This window comes from Chlamydotis macqueenii, chromosome 18 (assembly GCF_036417535.1).
Source record: "Chlamydotis macqueenii isolate bChlMac1 chromosome 18, bChlMac1.mat, whole genome shotgun sequence".
Classification (NCBI taxonomy): Eukaryota; Metazoa; Chordata; class Aves; order Otidiformes; family Otididae; genus Chlamydotis; species Chlamydotis macqueenii.
In genome coordinates, this window is record NC_141573.1 from 10561562 (window position 1) to 10581033 (window position 19472).

General features: G+C 55.2%; 1 protein-coding gene across 1 annotated transcript in view; it reads left to right on the forward strand.

Annotated features, from left to right (window-relative positions):
* Positions 1–7020: 7020 nt before the first annotated feature.
* Positions 7021–19472, forward strand: part of HS3ST3A1 (heparan sulfate-glucosamine 3-sulfotransferase 3A1) — a 32664-nt gene continuing 20212 nt past the window's right edge. The window contains exon 1 of the mRNA XM_086762194.1: positions 7021–7803. Within this exon, the coding sequence (XP_086618320.1) occupies positions 7229–7803 (575 nt within the window). The 5' untranslated portion in view covers positions 7021–7228. The remainder of the gene's footprint in view (positions 7804–19472) is intronic.

Consider the following 19472-nt stretch of genomic DNA (forward strand, 5'->3'; position numbering starts at 1 on the left):
CTGTCCCAGCCCTTCAGGAGTCTGATTTGGCCCTCGATGCTCTCCAAGCATTGTGTGATATCCAGTAAAGTCAAGGAAAAGACTGCTTTTAACTTCAGAGCCCCTTGGTTCAGCCCTTGCAGAGAGCCAAGGCTTCGCACGCTCTCTCACGAGGACCGAGGTGAACCAGGACGTGAGCAGGGGCAGCTCCCATCTCCAGTGGAGCCTTTTCTCCAGTCTGGTCCTTGAGGTCATTTTCTCCAGCTAGGATGTCCATCCTGAACCAGGAAAACCTGACTGAGTACATCTTCATCAAAATCAACCCTTCTCCACAAAACACACTGCTTCCCCCAAAAGCACATTTTTAACAGAAAACAAAATTTTAGCAACAGTTTGAAACATTGTGTGTTTGATATGGAACCATCAATGCAGATTTAGAGTTTAATTTTTACTATATTGTTTTCATTGTCTGGCTTGGAATTTATTATTATTTTTTTTTAAAGTGGAGAATAATATTAAAAAGCACAAAAGGCCTGGAAGGTATTTATTGTTGTTCTGAGCTGTAGCCCATCACACCCGTATCAAACCCCACACAACGGAGCGCGCCGCTCACAAATAAAACACGACACAAACAAAGGTAATAAAAGAGACAAGTATGTGTTTCAAAAGCCCTGGAAGAGCAGCAGGAGTGTAACTACTTCATGTTCCAGCTAATATAGCTGTCTGGAGCCATCCTCAGAAAGCTGTACCAGGGAGCGCTTTATGGGTTTCCCTTGGAGAGCTCTTGTAAATATTTGCCTGCAGCGGCTGAGGACTGCTGGGAACGCTGGGGAGGTGTTCATCATCTCGACTGGCCAGCCCAGCTAACAAATCCGCTGTTTGGGGTGTCCGCTCTGCGCGGCGGGCTGGAGGCGTGGGTGTGTAGGCAGGGCAGCACAGCGTTGTTCTCCGGACGTGCCCGATGCTGGGTGACTCCAAGAGTAACTGCCTGGAGAGAGATGGGTGTCATTGAGCCAACCCAGGATGGCACAGTGCCTTTCCTCATCTGATAAAAGCCCAAATGATAGTTTTAAACTAGAAGGAGGCAGATTTAGACTGGACATAAGGAAGGATTTTTTTTTACGCTGATGGTGGTGGAGCACTGTCCCAGGTTGCCCAGAGAGGTGGTGGATGCCCCATCCCTGGAGACATTCAAGGCCAGGTTGGACGGGGCTGTGAGCAACCTGATCTGGTTGCAGATGTTCCTGCTTCTTGCAGGGGGGTTGGACTGGATGGGTTTTAAAGGTCCCTTCCCACCCAAACCATCCTGTGATCCTATGAGAGCTGGGCTCAGCACCCAGATCTCTCCATGGACCACTCAGCCCCCCTTATGCAGACAGGGTGGGTGGTAGCTCACACGTGGGGTACCTTGTCTGTGACTGGCAACGTGCCCCAAGCACCTTGTGTGTTTTAGATGGTTGAGGAAGATGTGGTGCCAGTTCCCTGAGGCTGCTGGTTGCACCAAGTGCCACTAGCTGAGGTCCATGGGGCTGCTCCTTGTACGGACCTTCCCGTGGCTGAGCACAGGAGGTGTGCTCAGTGCGCTGGTGAGGTTCCCCATCCCTTCCTGGGCTGCAGAAGGAGCTGGGCTGAGCAGATGTCCAGCTGAGCATCTCAGCCAAGTGCCAAGGCTGCCAAATTCGCCCCGCCTGGCTCCGCTGCTGCCCAACCCGCGCCATCACAGAAGCCTGAAGGCCACCAAAACTACAGCGGGCAGCTGTGGGTGAAACCAGGGAGAGGTGTGATGGGTCCTGCTGGCCCCAGGGGGTCCATAGCTGGCTCCAGTCTTTGGGAAACACTGATGCAGCTGCTTTCATGGGAGGCTGAGCCATTAACAAGCTGCGGAGGCCCTCCAGATAAATCATCAGCCTGTATATCTCGGGGAAGAGCAAACAGGGATCCTTTAGATGCCAGCCTTTCTGCCCCCTGGGTTACATTGCGCATGACGAAGCACTCTGCTCCAGGCCAAGCCCTCCCCTCCTTGCAGAGGCATCACCCTGATCACAATGGCAGCGATGGGAAGGGCAGGGCCAGAAACCAGCACTCTGCTTGCAGCAGCCGCAGCTGACAGCCCCAGGCTCCTGTCGGGGCTCTGAATCCCATCCAGTCTCCTCCTCTTACTGGTTCTTACTAATTCATGCTCCCGAGCCTCCCAGATGTCTTCGCACCTCGTGCCAGCTCTCTGATCCAGCTGGCCTCCTCTCCATCCCTCCTGGGCAGGAGGTATCGGATGCAAGGTGGACGGGGTGCCGTGGCCAAACATCAGGTACAGAGATGCGTTGCCTCCTGCCTCAGCCAGCGCAGGACTAAGGTTTCATCTGCTTTTCTGCTGCTTTTTGGGAGCGGGCATTGCATATTCTGCAGCAGGCCAAGTCATTTTGTCAGGTTAAGAGAGTGCAGGCTGAAAATACTCCTTCAAAACTTCTTTTTCTTTTTCTTTTTTTTTTCCTAGTCTATATTTCCTGTGGATACTCTTGCCCTTCCAAAAAAAAAATTAAAACCGAGAAAAATCCAGTCCCTACCTTTTTATTGTCTATGGCTCAATATTTCAGGATGCTGATGTCTTTTCAACAAAAGCCCCAGCACTGGAGATGTTGCTGGGCTCCCCAGCACATCTCCAGCACCTTCCCCTACCCACTCGGGCCCCACAGTGATGCTCCACAGGGATGCAGTTCCCAGCGCTCGCACGGCTCCGCCACTGCCCTGCGCGCCCTCCGCACACGCTGTGCCTCATGAGGGCTGGGCAGATCCCAGAGAAGAAAGGTCATAATTCATTTTTTAATAATATTTTTTAATAATATGGGAGCATCCGGCTGGGACTTCATTGTGCCAGGCTCCGTACATCCACACATACCCTGCCCCAAAAAGCTCGATGGAGCCACTGGGGAGCCGGAGAGCGCCAGGGCGAGGCCAGCAGCCATGGTCCTCCTGCCACCGCTGGGGACATCCCCGGTGATAGCAGCAGCCTGTCCCCGGCACCCCAGACTGTCTTTGGGACACTTCCACTAGCCTACCCACACCACATCTCTCCGGCTGCTGGTCCTGCCGGCTCTCGAGGACGACGCATGGCCCTACAACCCAAAGGCAAAAAGTCCTTGAACTCTCCGTGTGATTTCAAGGGGGGAAAGCCCAGGAGATTACCAAGATCAATAGAGGATTTGGGTAAAACAGGACCCGCTACCCACTCCTCCCTCTCCTCCCAGCTCTCAGCTCCTGGCTGCTGCTGGCCTGTCCCCATCAGCCATTGTTCCCATTCATTTCAGATGAAGGGGCTTTTGTTGCAGGAGCCCAGGCTGGGTCACATCGCCCCTTGGTTATCAATCTGTTTCTCTCTCCTCTGTCCCATACTCCTCCTCCCCGGTACAATGGGATGGTTTTTTTTTCTGACAGGCAGCGGGTTCCCTTTGCCTTCAGACCCTATAATCACTTGTTAAGCTGCGCTAGCCTCGGGCTCGCCAGTCCCTTTTCCACCATACTCCCAGTTTAACCTCTGATCCCATCTCTGCTACGGGTCACCGGGAAAGGGGAAAAAATACAGCTGTCCCAGTGGGGCTGTGCATGCACCAGGCATCTGAGCTGGAAGCCTCCCGCTTTCCTGACAGCGTGGCAGCTCCTGGAAAGACCGGATGGTGGAAGCGAAGTCTTCGGCTCTGGTTTGCCAAAGCGACAGAGAATTTGGGTTGCTGAGTCGAAGCCTCGCTTGCCAAAGGCCTCTCCTGGTCAGCAGGTCTGTTCCCTCTGTGTCCCGTGAAGGGACCCCAGAGGAAGGGCATCCCGAATCAGCTCATTTGGAAAAGGAATCCTTGCTAGTGGGCTGCTGCTGGCGGCAGAGGGAGATTTTGGCACCAACCGTGTTGGGAGAAGAGCCCTGCTCGCACCAGAGACGAATTGTACAACGGAGCATCCCTGGGAGGGGAGGCAGGAGAGGGGCAAGCAATAAAATAATGAATAGATAAAAGGAGAAAGGAACAACCAAGGAAGGTAAGGAACAAGTGCAAATAGGACGACGGAGGAGAGCCTGCCAGCACCATCCCCGGGCTGAGTCCATGCCAGCGCCTGGCGCCAGGGAGCCGTGAGTCACGAACACGACACGCAGCCCTGCGAGCTGGGACGGCCGCGCTCGCCTCCGCACTGCCAGCCCACCGGCCAGGGTGATGGCGTGCCCACGTGCCCACCACGGCACACAGAGCTCGCCCGGGACCCCCGGGGGATACCAGCGCCCTGAGGCTGCTGCCAGGCCGCGGGCAAGGCACACTGGTGCCACTGGTGTCTGCGATGGGGCACAGCAAAGGGCTTGGAACAGGTAGATTGATCAATGCAGCAGAAATTTAGGGGAGAAGAAAGAGGCTGCACTGAAAATCTTAAATCAGTTGTGTAAGAGGCTGAGCAAAATGGAAAGTACCTTTTCCTCCAAGCCTCTAAGTCGTTTAAAAAAAAAAACCACATTATCCCTGAGAAGGGTTATTTTTGCATCAGGGCTAAAAAAGATAAGAGGTGTAAATTCTCAGAACTGGATGTCATGACGTCAGCCACCCAATTTCTCTGGCTTTATCGTACAGCGTTCACCAGTCTTTGTACCCAGAGAAACTCAGCTAAAAATAGGGATAGAACCAGTCTGCTAACAAATCCCTAAGGAATCTTGTACTGGCAGCTGTGCTAGCAGAGCCCACAGCAATACGGGGTGCAAGGGGGTGAAACCATTCCTTATTTTATTTCCCTGTGTTGCCCTTTCTACCAGGTAAGACACCTTCCTTCTCAGAGAGCTGTTGCTGGCTGCCGGAGCCCCAGAAGGCAGAATCGATGAATCAGGTTCCGAAAAAAATCCCAAGATTGCCTTAAATATCGTAAGGGCTGGTTTAAATACAGATATATTTGGCTTATTGCTTTCTAGACACCAAAACTTTTAAAATAGACTCTGGTCGTATTTCCCCTAGGCAACTAGGGACTTTTTAAAGGAAAGCTGAGATTCTCACCAATATTTCCAGGAAAAAAGCAGCAAACATGAATCCTGTGATTTGATCACAGCGGATACACACGCACACATCGTCCGCTCTTCCACACCGATTTCACTCCTTGTTTTCTCTGCTTGAAATGACCATTTATCCAAACAGAAAATGTAGCATTGTTCTAAGCGCTTCAAAAAAAAGTCTCATAATAACCGGCATAAAGGAGTCAAAGCGCTCGGCATTGATCGTGCTCCTGCTACAGGGCCCACTCCAGAGCCCATTGATGTCAGCAAAGCCTTTTCATGGACTTCAATGAGCTTTGGATCACAGCGCGGATTTATAAAGGCGTTTAGGTTCCTAATGATGTAAGTAGTTGCCTAGAGGTGTTCGGGGCCAAACCTCCCGATAGCCCTTTGTGAAGCACGCCAGGCAGCTACTTACATGTTGGAGCACTGGAATACCTGAGACGCTACAGTGTCTGGAAGTCACCAAACACACGGACTCGGAATTACGCTCGCTGCTTTAGATAAAGCGATCTGGCTGCGTTGCAGCTGGGGCAGACACGGATTTGGAAAGCCATACATTCGAGATAAGTTTCTTTGCTTGGAGAGGAAAAATGTCATAAAGTTGGGAGAAGATCTAATAGAATAATTCATTGCAAATAACATTTGCTATTAATTTTGGCCTGTTTACTATTTGGAAACACATTTTTATTAGCCAGCCAGCTCTGCAGATGGCTGATTATTATTCATTGCAATTTCCCCCCCGCCCTTTCATCGAATAATTTGTGGATACACCAGCTTTATTTCCAAGTAGTTGAAGTTTAATTCCTCAGCTAGGTCCACACCAAAGAAAAGGGGGGAAAAAAAGATCTAAGTCAAGTGTTTCATGTGCAAGTTTGTTTAAAAATTCTATAATCTATGACAAACATTTCAAATTAAAAGGACATTCCCACAGGCAACGAAATAATGAAGCCCTTAGAATCAGGCAGCCGAGGCATGAAGCTGATAGCTATTTCCACATTTTATGTGCTCTCGAAGGAGAAGAGCAAATTCTGAGAGCAATATCGTGTTGTGTTTGTAGATATTTCTTACCAGCTGTGGGCCAGGTTCTGCAGCCAGCCTAGGGGTAATTTGTTCAAGTGAGCGGGGAAAAGTCTGATTTCAGCTCTTTCTGCGCTGCGTTCAGTACAGGTCCCAGTGTAACTGCTGGCTGTAAGCCTGCAAATATATTTTACACACATGTTGGTGTTTCACCGGTTTTAAGGGGGGGTGTGTGCAGGGGTGGATGTGATCATTGCGCGGGTCAGGAATTTGTGTTCAGGTAGCAGAGGGATGGTGGGGGGGTGTTCAAAAATCTGCGTAGAGGGACAGAAAGGTGGACGGAGTGCAGTCAGGCGAACATCACGGGCTCATTGCGCTGCACACACTTAACAGCAGAATGGAAATGTCCTGCGGAGTGGGGCGGTGGGCAAGTCAGGCGGCAGCTGGAGAAAAAATGGAGGGAGCTGAGGCCTCCGCTCTGCCCTGCGGGACATCGCCGCAGCCCCGGGACAGTTCCCGGGACATCCCCGCACCACCCTACACCAGCCTGCGGGAGATCCCCGCACCCCCCGGGACAGCCTGCGGGACATCCCCGCACCGCTCCACGACCCGGGACAGCCTGCGGGACATCCCTGCACCCCCGGAGACTTCCCCGCACCCCCTAGAACAGCCTGCGGGACATCCCCGCACCCTTCCACGCCTCGGGGCAGCCTGCGGGACATCCCCGCGTCCCCCAGGCCAGCTGCCGGGAACCCTCGCACCCCCGGGACAGCCTGCGGGACATCCTCGCACCCCTTGAACAGCCTCCCGAGCACTCCCGCACCCCACTCCACCCAAAGAGACTGGGCGGGGGGGTTCCCCGAGGGGGCCGCGCCCGCCTCCGCCCCCCCGCGGCTCTGCCTCCCGCCCCCGCCTCTCCATTGGCCCGCCCCCCCCCTGCTCCGCCCCGCCCCGCGATGTCTCGGCCGAAGTTTGCCGCGGTGGGCGCCGCACGTGGGAGTCCCACGCTGAGCCGCCCGCACCGGTGGGCTCCCTCCCGCCCGCCCCCCGCCGGGGATGCCCCCCTGAAGCGCCGCCGCGGCGTGGCCCCCTCCCTCCCCGCGCCGGGGATGCGGCAGCAGCGCGCAGCCCCCCGCCTCCGCGGAGCTCTGCGCGGAGGGGCCGCGCCGGGGGGCGGCCGCGGAGCATGGCCAGGGCCCCCGGCCGCCACCTCGGGGTAGCATGGCCGTGAGCGCAGCGGCCCCCCCCGCCGCCCCCGAGCCGCTGCCCCGCAGCATCTTCAAGAAGTTTCTGGTGATGCTCTGCTCCCTCCTCATGTCCCTCTACGTCTTCTACTGCCTGGCCGACCGCTGCCAGACCCTGCCCGGTCCCATCATCGCCGCCGGCGCCCCCTCGGAGGAGGAGGAGGGGGGCGGCGGCGGGTACCTGGGGGGCTCGGCCGAGCTGCCCCCCTGGCAGGCGGCGGCGGCCAGGCGGAAGCGGCTGCTGCAGCGGCTCAAGCAGCGGCGGCGGCGGCAGGAGGAAGAGGAGGAGGAGGAGGCGCCGGCCGGGGGCCGGGCGGGCGGCTCGGGCGGCGGCGGCGGCGGCGGGGGCAGCGCGGCGGGAGCGCCCGGCTCCCTGGCGCGGCTGCTGGGCTCCGGTACCAAGCGGCTGCCGCAGGCCATCATCGTCGGCGTGAAGAAGGGGGGGACGCGGGCGCTGCTGGAGTTCCTGCGGGTGCACCCCGATGTCCGCGCCGTCGGGGCCGAGCCCCATTTCTTCGACCGCAACTACGAGCGGGGACTCGCCTGGTACAGGTACGGGAGGGGCCGGGGCCGTGGCCGGGCCGGCAGTGCCCCCCGCTGGCCACTGAGCCCCTCCGCGGCCCCCGGCCCCCAGCCCACCCCTCTTGTCCCCTCGAACCCCGTCGCTGCTCCCCGAAGCCCCGACCCCCCTCCGCAAACCCACCCGCCGACCCTTTTCTCCATCCTCAAATCCCCCAGCCTCGTCTCCCCCAACCCCCGTCTCTGTTTCCCAGATCCCCGGGCTCTCTGCTCCCCCCATCCCCTCTCCACCCGTTCTCCCGTCCCTGCTCCCAAATCCCCCAGCTCCCCCTCTCCCCGCCACCCCGTCAGCCCCACTGCAGGGTCCCCCCGGGTGCTGCCTGCGGGGTGGGAGTGGGGGGCAATGGGAAGAGCAGTGGGTGCCCCATCGCCCTGGGGGCTCCGCGGGGATGCGGACAGAGCTACCCCCCCCGCTCCGAGTACCACAGCCCCCCCAACATCTTGCTGCTCCCCGGCTTTTTTTTGGGGGAGGGGGGCTTCGCAAAACCTGTGGCTCATCCCAGTCCCAGCCCCAGCTGCCTCCCCTTGCAAAGCATCGGATCGCCCCCTTCCGCAACTCCCCGCGCAGAGATGCAGCCGGTAAAAGCAGCTTTCCTGTACTTGGTATAAAAAAACCACGATTTCCCATAGGAATGTTTCAGCAGCCTGGGAACGGGGTAACCAAAAATGTCAGTTCCAGGAGCGCAGCCCACGCGCTCACCTTGCCTAAGGAAGGAGCAAAAACGTAGATGGGGTTCTTCTTTCCATTAATTAGTGTTTCATTAAACCAAATAAAAGGTATCCCCGTTAAAACGAGGCCGACAGCGTGAAAGCCGAGGGGCAGGATTCTCATTAGCATTGTAGATGTTTTCCTTACGTGTTTTAAAGTTAACAGAGCAGCGTCTTCTGGCAGATTCCTCTGGAAAGGATTGGTTAGGGTGGAGGTGAAACTGCTTTTTCGCCAAGCGTGCCTGTGTCTGTGGCTTTCTTGAATGAACAAGTGAAAAGGAGAGGATTTTGGGTACCCCCGGAGCTTGTTTGAGTTTCACGTGAAGCCCAGCTATTAGCAGAGAGGAGAGGATGGGATAATTTTTGGCTCAGCTCGTGGTGACGGTGTTGAGATGTGGAGTAGGATAGTACCAGCAGCCCGGGTGTTTATGTAAAAGTCTTAACACGTGGAAGCGATGAGCTTCCCTGTGCATCCGCCGGTGTCAGAAACGCGCCGGGTGTTTGCAGGCAGCGGAGTGTGGGTTCTCCAAGAAGAAAGATTTCCTTTCGTGTGGGCTGAAGCTGTCTACAGAATTATATTTTTAGTGTGCGCTTATCCAATTTCCACATGCTGACCCTGTATCAGAGAGGAAACATTAAAAACGAATCTGAAAAACCTCAAGAAGAGGTTTAATCAAGTCTTGGCTTTGAAAAATAAACACATGGCTTTGGGGTGGCATCTACTGAAATTTATGGTGGCTATGCAGAAAAGCTCATTTATCAAAGATGCTCTGAAGCCTTGAGGAGCAGATGGCGGTGGGATAGACCTGGAAACGGTGCCTGAGCGGGGAGCGTGGACCTCGAGAGCGCAGGAGCTGCGGGCTTTTAGGGCGTAGTACAGCCCTTGGTGGAGGGGCTTTAATTTTCCCGAGGTTTGGTCTTGATCTTGCGGCTCTTACCCCCTCGAGGTGCCGCCCCGCAGGCTGTCTGTGTAATCATTATGTTCCAGCATTTGGTACATGAGCTCTCCCATTAATTGCAGCAGTTTGTTTGTTCTGGTATTTGATGTACTGAATTTCACCATTATTTTTCCTTTTATTAGCCCTGTGGAGGCTGAGGTACAGTGAATGCTTTGTATGGGATTATTCCTGTGAGACCCAATCTTGCCAGCTTTGCTTGTATGAGTAATCTTTACTAACACGCAGAGTCCCGGCGCGATGGCAGAGCTGCAGTGTCAGCCCACTGGTAACCAGTTACCAGCCTGTTATAAATACTCATTTAAAAAAAAAAAATCAGTCTCTCTCCACAGGTTTGCTGTAATCTTTGAGGGTTCAGCGCCGGGGAAACGGCCAGATGTTTGCCAGGGGTCCTGATTTCTTATCTTTGGCATCAGAGGCTTAGGTTTCACGTGCATTTCTGTTTCCCAGCAGTCAGACTAAACAGCATCATTACAAGTTATAAACACTTGGGTTTGCTTTCAGCGCCCGCGGGAAGCCGGCGCGGGCAGCGAGCGCCCTTGTCCAAGGGAACGCAAAAAAAAAAGCCCTTGGCTGTTTGCAGCGGTGCAGGCTTGCAGAGCGAGAAGAGCCAGCCAGCCTTGGCGGCCGACGCCAGCGTCGCTGGAGCGCGCAGGTGGGCTGTCACAGGGATGCCGCACCGGGACCGTGGCGGGGTCTGGAGTGCGAAGGGGACCCCGGTTCCTCCTGGAAATAAAAGAGCTGCTCGTTACACGGCGTGAGGATGGGGGAACGGGGCTGAGCCCCGGCCATAGCAGCGGGATGGCGCTCGCGAAGCAGCCGGTGAGGTGTTGGACCTGTGGGGCAGCCAGGGACAGGCTTGGCGCGTGGAAGTCCTGTCACCGACTGGGCACGAAAACACTGCCCAGTAAATCAAGCGAAATAATTGCTCACCTCTTCCAGCCAGTGCTGTGCCTGGGCAAGGAGGCAACTGTCCTACCGAGAGGCTGTTATTAAAAAAAAAAAAATTATTTGAGTGATTTAATTTGGGAAGAGTGACACCTCCGTGTGCACTCGCGTGTGGGTTGAATACGAAGGGAGGCTGGGTGCCGAAAGCAGCTTTCCTCGTTTGGGGCTGGCGAGCCCTCTCCCGTACGGGAACAGGAGGAAGGAGCGGGCAGCCCACAATGCCGGCATTGACTGTGCCCCGCGGAAACCTCGGCTCCAGCCCTGAACAAGGCCTTTGAGCTAACAGAGTTCATTAGCAGGTGAGCGTGGGTTTTAAGAGTTCAGCTGTCGTCCCCCACCCCAACCCAGCCCTGTACAGCCTGGGGAAAACTCCCAAGAACAGGGGCTAAGCCAGGCAAGTAAAGAAAATGTCTGGATTAAAAAAAAATACGTGTATTTGCGGGTGATATTGCAAGTCTGGCTGGTTCCCTCTGATCCTTTGTTAGTCTCGCGCTGATTGAGCTGCCTGTTGGAATGTCATTATGCTGTCAGTCACCCCAGGAACATTTATTTCATACGTTTTAATCTCCCTGCCGCTGTAGCACCGGTGCCAATTTCACTAGAGCGAAGCCAAGCTAATGTCATTAGATTACACCCGATCGAGGGGAAGATGAAAGATGAATCAAAGTTACTCTGTCAGGTTGGGAGTTTAAGTATCGCTCCTCCCCGATGCTTCCAGAGCTGGGGAGTTCTGTCTCCTAATTAATGTCCTCCTGGGATTTTTCTCCAAGCTTTTTTTTTTCTTCTTCTTCTTCTTTTTAACCTAGGCAGCCACTGATGTTTCTGAGTCAAAGGGAACATCTCAGATGCTGAAGGGGTCTGGGATGGAGGAAAAGGGGACACACATGCTTACAGCAGCTGCTCATAGCTGCATCCCACCGTGTTGTGCCGTTTTCCATCCTTGGTGCCTCAAGTCGTGGTGGAACCAGAGCCCTGGGGATGGAGGAGACGGGCTGCCCCTGTAGCAGTGGGTGGCCTGGGGGTCCACGGGGTTTTGTGGCCACTGTAATTCAATCTGGGAGTGCTGTGTAACCGGGAAGTGGCACGGGAGCGAAGGGGACAGGAGCGCGTGGATGATGCCAGGGGAGCAAGTAGGGCTCGTGTGAGGTGGAGCAGGACCCGGCGGCTGTCAGAAGGAAAAACCTTACTGCAAAACCCGCTGTGGAGGGAGGTGCTGTAACAGTAGTTGCTTTAAAGTGGTCTTCTCCCCCACCTTTCTTCACCTCCCCTTGCAGCCTCTGCAAGAAACATCACGTCTTTGACTCTGTTCATGGTGTGCCCAGCCCAGAACATGGGTTGTGCCCTTGGACATCGCGTTTGAGCCAGTTTGGGTTTTTCACTCCCTGCTGTGCACACGCCTGCTTGTGGGGCTTAGCAGCCCCTGCTCGTCATCCTGGGAACATCTTGTCTCCCAAACACATCGGAATTACTAATAGCATCGAGCGCAGCCTGCAGCAGTTTCTCTGGAAATTGCAGCCTTGGACAACCACATACTGAAGAGGATCAAGGTCCTTGTTTATTTATTATCTGTGTAATCAGATACTTCCCCGTACCGAGCTCACTGTGCCAGGCATTGTATAAGAAGGAAACAAAAGATGGTCTTGGCCCCAAAGTGCAGGTAACTCACGATAAACAACCGGTGGAGATGGGCTGAGACCGGCGCAAAGGCGGTGGAGAGGGTGTTGGTTGGTTGGACAGCATGGGTCTCCTGGCCAAGGGGTCGTTGGAGATGGAGGATGGGTCTGTGGGTGGTTGAAGGGACCTCTCCTTGCTGGGGAAGAGCAAGGGGAGAAGGAGCTCATTGGAAATGCTGATGAGATCAGGGCTGGGGTTGCTGGGTCTGTTATAAACAGACAGTAACTGGTTCTGGCGCTCGTGTGCTTTGCTGTTGTGTGTGACCTGCGCTCGGACACTCCAAGGCATTCCGGTAAAGATTTGAAGTATTTTGAAGATTGTCACCCTACTGCTGGGGAGATGTCCTGGTGTGCCTCGGTTTGCCCGTCTGTGAAGTGGGAGGGCAGTCACTGCCCTGTGCCGCAGGGGTGGGACAGCAGGGCCGTGCCCCTGCAGCACCTCTCCTGTGCAGAGATGAGGTGGTGTGCGGTGTCTGAGCTTGCTGGGCTTTGCTGGGGGTTAAGTAGTACCCAAAGAAGGTGAACTCCTCCGGAGCTGCTGGCAAGGTCCTGCAGCCTTGGCACAGCTTCTGCTCGCTGTCCTCTTGAGGCAAGGTGGAGGGCCATCCAGTGTGCGTGCCTGATGGGTGGCACCATCCACTATTTGCTTGTCAGCGGAGAAGTTCATATCCAGGGTTCGTGTCCGTTCCTGATGATGGGCTGAGCTCCTGAGTTGGCACAGAAGGAGAAGGCAGCCCCATCCCTGCTCGAAAACAAAATAAATACTTAGGGTTTTGTTTGGCTCCTTTCTCATCAGATCCTGTGGTCTGCATGAGGATATACAGGGGAGGTTCAGAAGTCAGTAGACCCTGTCCTGCTTTTCACTGCTGCTTCATACCCTGGTCCCTGGGGCACGGGAGGCTGCAGGGTATCGGCCCCTTCCTTGTCTGTGGCTCGGCCTGGGCCTGGGTGCTGGGAACGTGGGGCTCCCCTGGCCCTGCCTGCTGGTGCTGAGCAATCTTGAAAATATGGCCTTGACTGTCCAAGATCTTGTCAGCTAAATCCATCGAGCCGGGTCCCGTGAAAAGCAGCACAAAGCTCCAGCTGGCTGGGGCGGGAGCCCATTTATGGCAAAAATTGTGATGCTTTTTAAAGAAGGAGCAGATTCACTCCACTTACACCACTAAGTCCTCCTATAAGGCCGGATCTTGCAAATCCTCACCTACGCGCATAACCCATCCTGCCGTCGGCTCTGGGGTCCGGGGCGGTGCTCTGGCTGCACCATCATGACCAGTGTCTGATCACCATGTCCGAGCTGGATTTCACCCCCACCTTTTGAAATCTATAAGAGCAGTTGGGTCTGCGGAGGGGGCAGGGAGCTGGTACCTTTCCAAAGAGTTGAGAGCCAACAACAAGTGATCGGAAAACCTGAGAATAACCCCCCGTCAGCCCCCTCCCTGACATAGGCATTATGCTTTCCCCTGGAGAATACCGAGGTAACCCACACCGCTTTCGCCGGAAAACAGCAGAAGCTGGCGAGGGGGAGCAGGGGTGAGGGTTGTGGCCATAAATCTTTGCAAATTCTCATTATGTGCAGGTATAGTGGAAGGGAAGGGGATTGGGTTGCCATTAACGTTGTGTTGCTGGGGTTGGGTACTTGGGAGTCTTGCCCCGTTACAAAGCCCCGTCCGGGTCAGTGGGGCTGTTCATCCAAGGTCTGTCACCCCAGGTGACAGTGTCTCTGCCTGTCTCCTGCAGAACCCACCTCCCGGAAAATTCAGGTTTTCACGGTTTGGAGGTAAACGTGTTAAGGTCCAAGCTGCACCCTCCCGAGCCCTTGCGGGTATGTGAGCGGGACGCTGCCCGCAGCGAGACTATAAATAGAGTTGCTCAAGGAAGTGAATTATTCTTGGTGTTTCTTTCATCGAATGATGCGATGCTGCAGGAGGAAATCTTTCAGCGAAAGAAATCGCCAGTTCCCTTCATGCGTGGCAAGACCATCCTTCTTGCTTCCTGGAAGCGAGGAGATTCATAATGTGCTCTTTCTATTGCAACACCATCTGTTGCAGAGATAGAAAGATCCCTGCTGAAACTCCCCCAGGCTCCAGGCTGCTGCCGGCTACGTCTCTGGTGGGAGGCAGAGGAGAAACTTCCCATCGCTGCCCCAGGGGAGCTTTGGAAACCTCGCCTGGTTGTTTCCCCCACTGTCGAGCAGCCGTGCCCAAGCATCGTGTAAGGAAAATCCCACCCAGGCGTCTGGATGCCTTCTGTGTGCATGATGGACACCGGTGCAGCAGCTTCAGCCAGATCCCATCCAGCTCCCGGCTGTGAGCGGGAGATGGAGCAGCCTCCGCTTCCCGAGCAGAACCATTTCCATGGCTGGAAACTGGGACGTGGACAGCCAGATCAGGTCTACCCACCACCGCCCTTCCCACACCCTCTCCTGGAGAGATGTTCAGGATCAAGCGCAGCAGTGCGATGGGAAGCAGTTTATTTGTTTCTTTATTTCTCTCTCTAGCAGAATCATTTTTTGCTAAAAATTTCAAAAAGCCAGGCTGATTCGTTCTGACATCGCCCGTTGGAAGACAGCTCCCTTCTGCATCCCGTGGTCTCTGGGGAAGCCTTTTATGGGAAAATACCAAATCCAATCGCTGTGACTTCCCTGTTTGTCTGATGGTTTGTGCGTGTGTTTGTGTGCACGCTCACGGGTGCATCTTTGGGCTCTCAAGCGTTGCATTTTGTCGTTGACATTTCATTTCTGCTTTTGTGGTATCGTATTGCAATGTTTAATCCCCTTTTTTTTTGGGGGAGAAATCCCCAAGCGTTGCCATGTTCCAGCTCAGAGTGAGGAAACATCTGGATTTCCTAGCTGATTTCCCACCCCTCTGTGTCCTGAGCCCTCCAGCAAGCCAAAAGCAGGAGACGCGATGGCGTGGGAGAAACGGTGTGCAGAGAGTGTGAGGAGGTGGTCTGGCTCTGCTGAGACCCCCAAAAATACGCTCCAGGACCAGTGACCCCATGGTCCCGATGTGTTCCCAGCCCCCATAACGTGCCAACTGGAGATGCCACTTTCCCCATTTTGCACCTGGACTTTGGCTCAGGACCCCTTCCCCTGGCTGGAAGTTTGCTCCATAAATGCCTTCAGTCTCCAACTTCGCTGATCTCAAAGGTGTTTGGGAGGAACTCATGCCAACCATCGGCTTTCCCCTGCTCCTGCTGTGCCCATGGGGGTCCCAGGCCTGGAGAGGGGGAGCAGTGGGTTACCCTGGGTGCAATTAGTATTGTGCCGTTAACGCGCTGTGATTTGCGTAGGTAAAACTGGTGATGGCAGAAGGAGGCTGTATGATGTGCCAAGGCCAGAAGGGAGGAAGATCGTGGGGCCAGCAGGACCAGGGCAGTGATCCTGCCCCTGTACATGGCACTGATGAGGCCACATCTTAAATACTGTGTGCAGTTTTGGGCCCCTCAGTACAAGGAGGACGTTAAGGTGCTGGAGTGTGTCTACAGAAGGGCAACGAAGCTGGTGAGGGGTCTGGAGGACAAGTCTGATGAGGACAGCTGAGGGAACTGGGGTTGTTTAGTCTGGAGAAGAGGAGACTGGGGGGAGACCTCATTGTTCTCTACAACTGCCTGACAGGATGGTGTAGGGAAGTGGGTGTTGGTCTCTTCTCCCAAGTAACTAGCAATAGGACAAGAGGAACCAAACCCAAGTTGCGGCAGGGGAGGTTTAGGTTGGATATAATGTAAGACTTCTTTCCTGAAAGAGTGGTCAGGCACTGGAACAGGCTGCCCGAGGAAGTGGTGGAGTCACCATCCCTGGAGGTGTTCAAAAAATGTCCTCTTCAGGACCTGGTTTAGTAGGCATGGTGGTGTTGAGTTGACAATTGGACTTGATGATCTTGGAGGTCTCTTCCAACCTTAAGATTCTGTGATCTCCCTCCTCTGAGACACAGACGCTTGGTCAGTGGCCTCAGCTGTGATGTTTCTCACTTTCCAAAACTGCTGTCAGGAAGCGTTGGCAGAGGCATGGCCAGCCTGCCTGGGTTCATGCAGTGCCACCAACATCAATAGCATGGGTGAGCTGGAGGATGCTCCATGCTGTCAGTGGGGAAACAGGCAGAAACACACCAGAGCCTCTGACCGAGCGAGGCTTAGTACATGGGACCTCTTGGCATCTACCTCCATGCTGCTGTTGGTGTCCTCTAACCGTGGTAGGAAGGCAGGCTGTCTGGTACAAGCATCGGTGTGTGCTGAGCTTCCCTCAGCATCAGCCACATCCTCCCCAGTGCTACTCTGCTCCTCAACCTGCTCCTCATGCTGAAGGTCATGGAAAGTTCCCCTGACTCCTCTTACAAGGTTTGAGGGGTGCTAATCCCCATGTCCGGGCTAACTTCCAGCTCAGGTAATTCTAGTCTCTGCCCCTAAAAATTAACTCTGCAGTTTCAACGGGCTCCCTTCGTCTTTGTTCTCCGTCCACGGACCTGCTGGGAACCATGCTGCTGGCAGACCCACCATGGGGCTCGGGGCAGTTGGCTTTTGATGGCTGGGCAGAGGTCTTTCTTCTGGTCTGCAAGGTGATTTGGAATCTTCTTTGTGAAAAACCTGTGTGTCATGGCAAGAGACAAAGCTAGCATTGTGCAATGTTCCTGCCCTCCTGCGCTGCTGAGCTGTGCTGTGCGAGTATTAATATTGGCCTGTAAATGTTATTTATCAGTCTTGTACCCATGGGACAATGGTTGGTAGCTCTTCCGTTGTCCCTAAAGAAGGGAAAAACCAAAAGCCAAGTCTCGCTGCGTGCGGTGAGCATGGCACAGGTGGTGACATGAGAGCTGGGTGAGCGTGGTTTGGGGTCGGCTCAGAGCCTCCTGTGCAGGGCTCGGCGAGACCCTGCTTGTGTGTGTTGGCTCCCCGACATCTGGCTGCCCCGCGTGCCCTGTCCCAGTCAGTTTCCCCAGCAGGGCCAGGGCCATATGGAGGAAGAGGAGGAGGAAGGTGCTGAGCGCAGGCACATGTGCACATGGATGCACTGGTGCCTCGGTGCTCGCCCGTCCCCAGCCCTGCTGCGTTAGGGGCAGCAACCATCTCTCCAACAGCCTTATCTCATGGGGGAGTTACTGGATTTCTTGCTCTGCCGATGCATTAGAGATGACACAGCTTTACCAGGCACCAGTAACCACTTAGGATCATAGAATCACAGAAGGGTTTGGGTGGGAAGGGACCGTTAAAGCCCATCCCATCCAACCCCCCTGCCAGGAGCAGGGACATCTCCAACCAGATCAGGTTGCTCACAGCCCCTGTTTCCAGGGATGGGAACTCAGTTACATCTTTTTCTCTTTGGTTGCTTACTGTCCATCTTACATTTCCTCGTCCCCTGTGCTGATGTGCTGTGTTACCGTGAGCTGTGAAACTCTCCCAGGAAGGGAGCTCTTGAGCTCTGTTAAGGCTCTCGCTGAAGCCTGAGTCCAGAACCTGTTGAGATGGAGATTTCATGGAGAGACTGAGAAGGCAGCAGCCATGCCTCTCATATCTCCACCTGTACTGTCAGCAACAGGTTGGAAAGGAGTGGAAATAGGGACTTTTTCAAACAGTGTGAGATTAAATTGTGGGACTGGTTGCCACGGGAGGTTTTTGGCCACAAGACTCTAACAGGGCTCCAGAAGTGCTTGGCAAAGGAAGATGCATCAGGAACTGTTAAGCGTGAGGGACCACAAGCAGGATCTGGCTGCAGGAGTCCCTGAGCCTGGGTCAGGAGGGACCCAGGGGTCCCCAGTTGGCACAGGAATCAGCTTGTGGGTTGGGGGACTCTGAGGTGACCCAAGAGGGCTCATCAGATATTTCTCATCACCTAGGGGCTAGTGAGAGTTGGGTAGGGATAGCTGAACTTTCTGAAGCATCCGTTACGGATTTACGTGCTTCTAAGGTACCGTGCCTCCGTGCTGCTGCAGCCCCGCCAGGACCGACACTTGCTTCGCAAACATTTGGTTTCAGGTCCGACTGCCACGCCAGCTCTTCATTTCTGCCCATCTCCTGGAGGGTTTGCTGCTCAGAGGGAGGTCGTGAGCCCCGCTCTTCAGCCCCATGCAAACCTGCCTGGGTTTAAAGGGCTGCCGGAGGTTTCTTAACAACCACTGACGGACCAGCCCATCCCTGGGTTTGAATGGCTGGAAGGGGCAGATGGGATTTTGTTGTGCAGCTGTGGTGACAGGAGATCTGACCTCCTGGGGACGGCACGGGCATTGCCATGGCATGGACAGCACATGCTGTCCGTCTCCTGTGTGGTGTCCAAGGTAACTGAGGGGGCTTTGGGACACGCTCAGCCTGGCCCGGTGGTGGTGAGAAGGGCCTGTTCTGTCCTGTGCCTCAGTTTCCCCATCTGTGAAATGGGCTTATGCTGATGAGGTGAGTCACAAAACACAAAGGTCATTGCTGGAGGTGCACCTGGGGGGGGGCCTGGGAACTTGGCTTTCCTGCAGCCGGTGAGCACCGGGATCTGTCCCTCCAGCATCGCCCTCTCCGGGCTGCGTTTGCTCCCACCACAGGTGGACACAGAGGATGTGCAAAGGATCGGGTGCAGAGTCACATCAGGTTTCAATGTTGTTTCTGTGTGCATGGGGGTGATCCCCCAGCACGGGAGCTGGGCTTGGGGCAGAGGCGCTCAGCCCCCGGCACTTGCTCCGGCCTCTGCCACTCTCCCTTCGAGCAGCAGCAAATCCTCTGGAAGAGCCTCAGAAAGAAAGAATTTCGTAGGACGTGCAAGCGGTTAGCCCGGGAGCCTCCGAAGGGGCCGAGATGGGGGGAATACTTGACGGCCTGACCCAGATGCGGTGCAGAGCATTTAATTGAGTTTGACCAGCTCCAGTGCTGCGGGTCGGGGTCAGCCCCAGCGGCAAAGCCCACCAAGGCGCCGGAGCCGCTTCGTTCAGCGCTTGGACAGGTTGAGCTCTGCCCTGCCTGCGCAGGGAGGGTCACGGCCCTCTGTCACGTTGTGGGGACTCGCTGCTGCCGTGGCACGGTGCGGCTGGGCCGGCGAGCCACGCTGTGAGCCGCGGGTTTCGGGGGGCTGCGCCTCGCAGTCCGGGTTGCAGCCAATGCCTGGGTATGTCCCCGTTTCTGGCGCTTCCAACCCTGCAGCCTGGCTGTTCAAGGGGCTTTGTGACAGTAAACATCCAGCGTTCATTGCCCTCCCATCCAGCCTGCCCCAAAACGGAGGTGGGAGGAAGAAATCGGTGCCTCCCCATCACTGCCTGCCTCTGCCAGGCCTTTGGTACATGAGAAATACGCTATTGCAGCACTGGATGTTTAAGTTATTATTTATTTTTGGGCAATATAAGCATCCCCCTAGCACATGCTTCCACTGCTTTCTCGGCTCTCGCCCCAG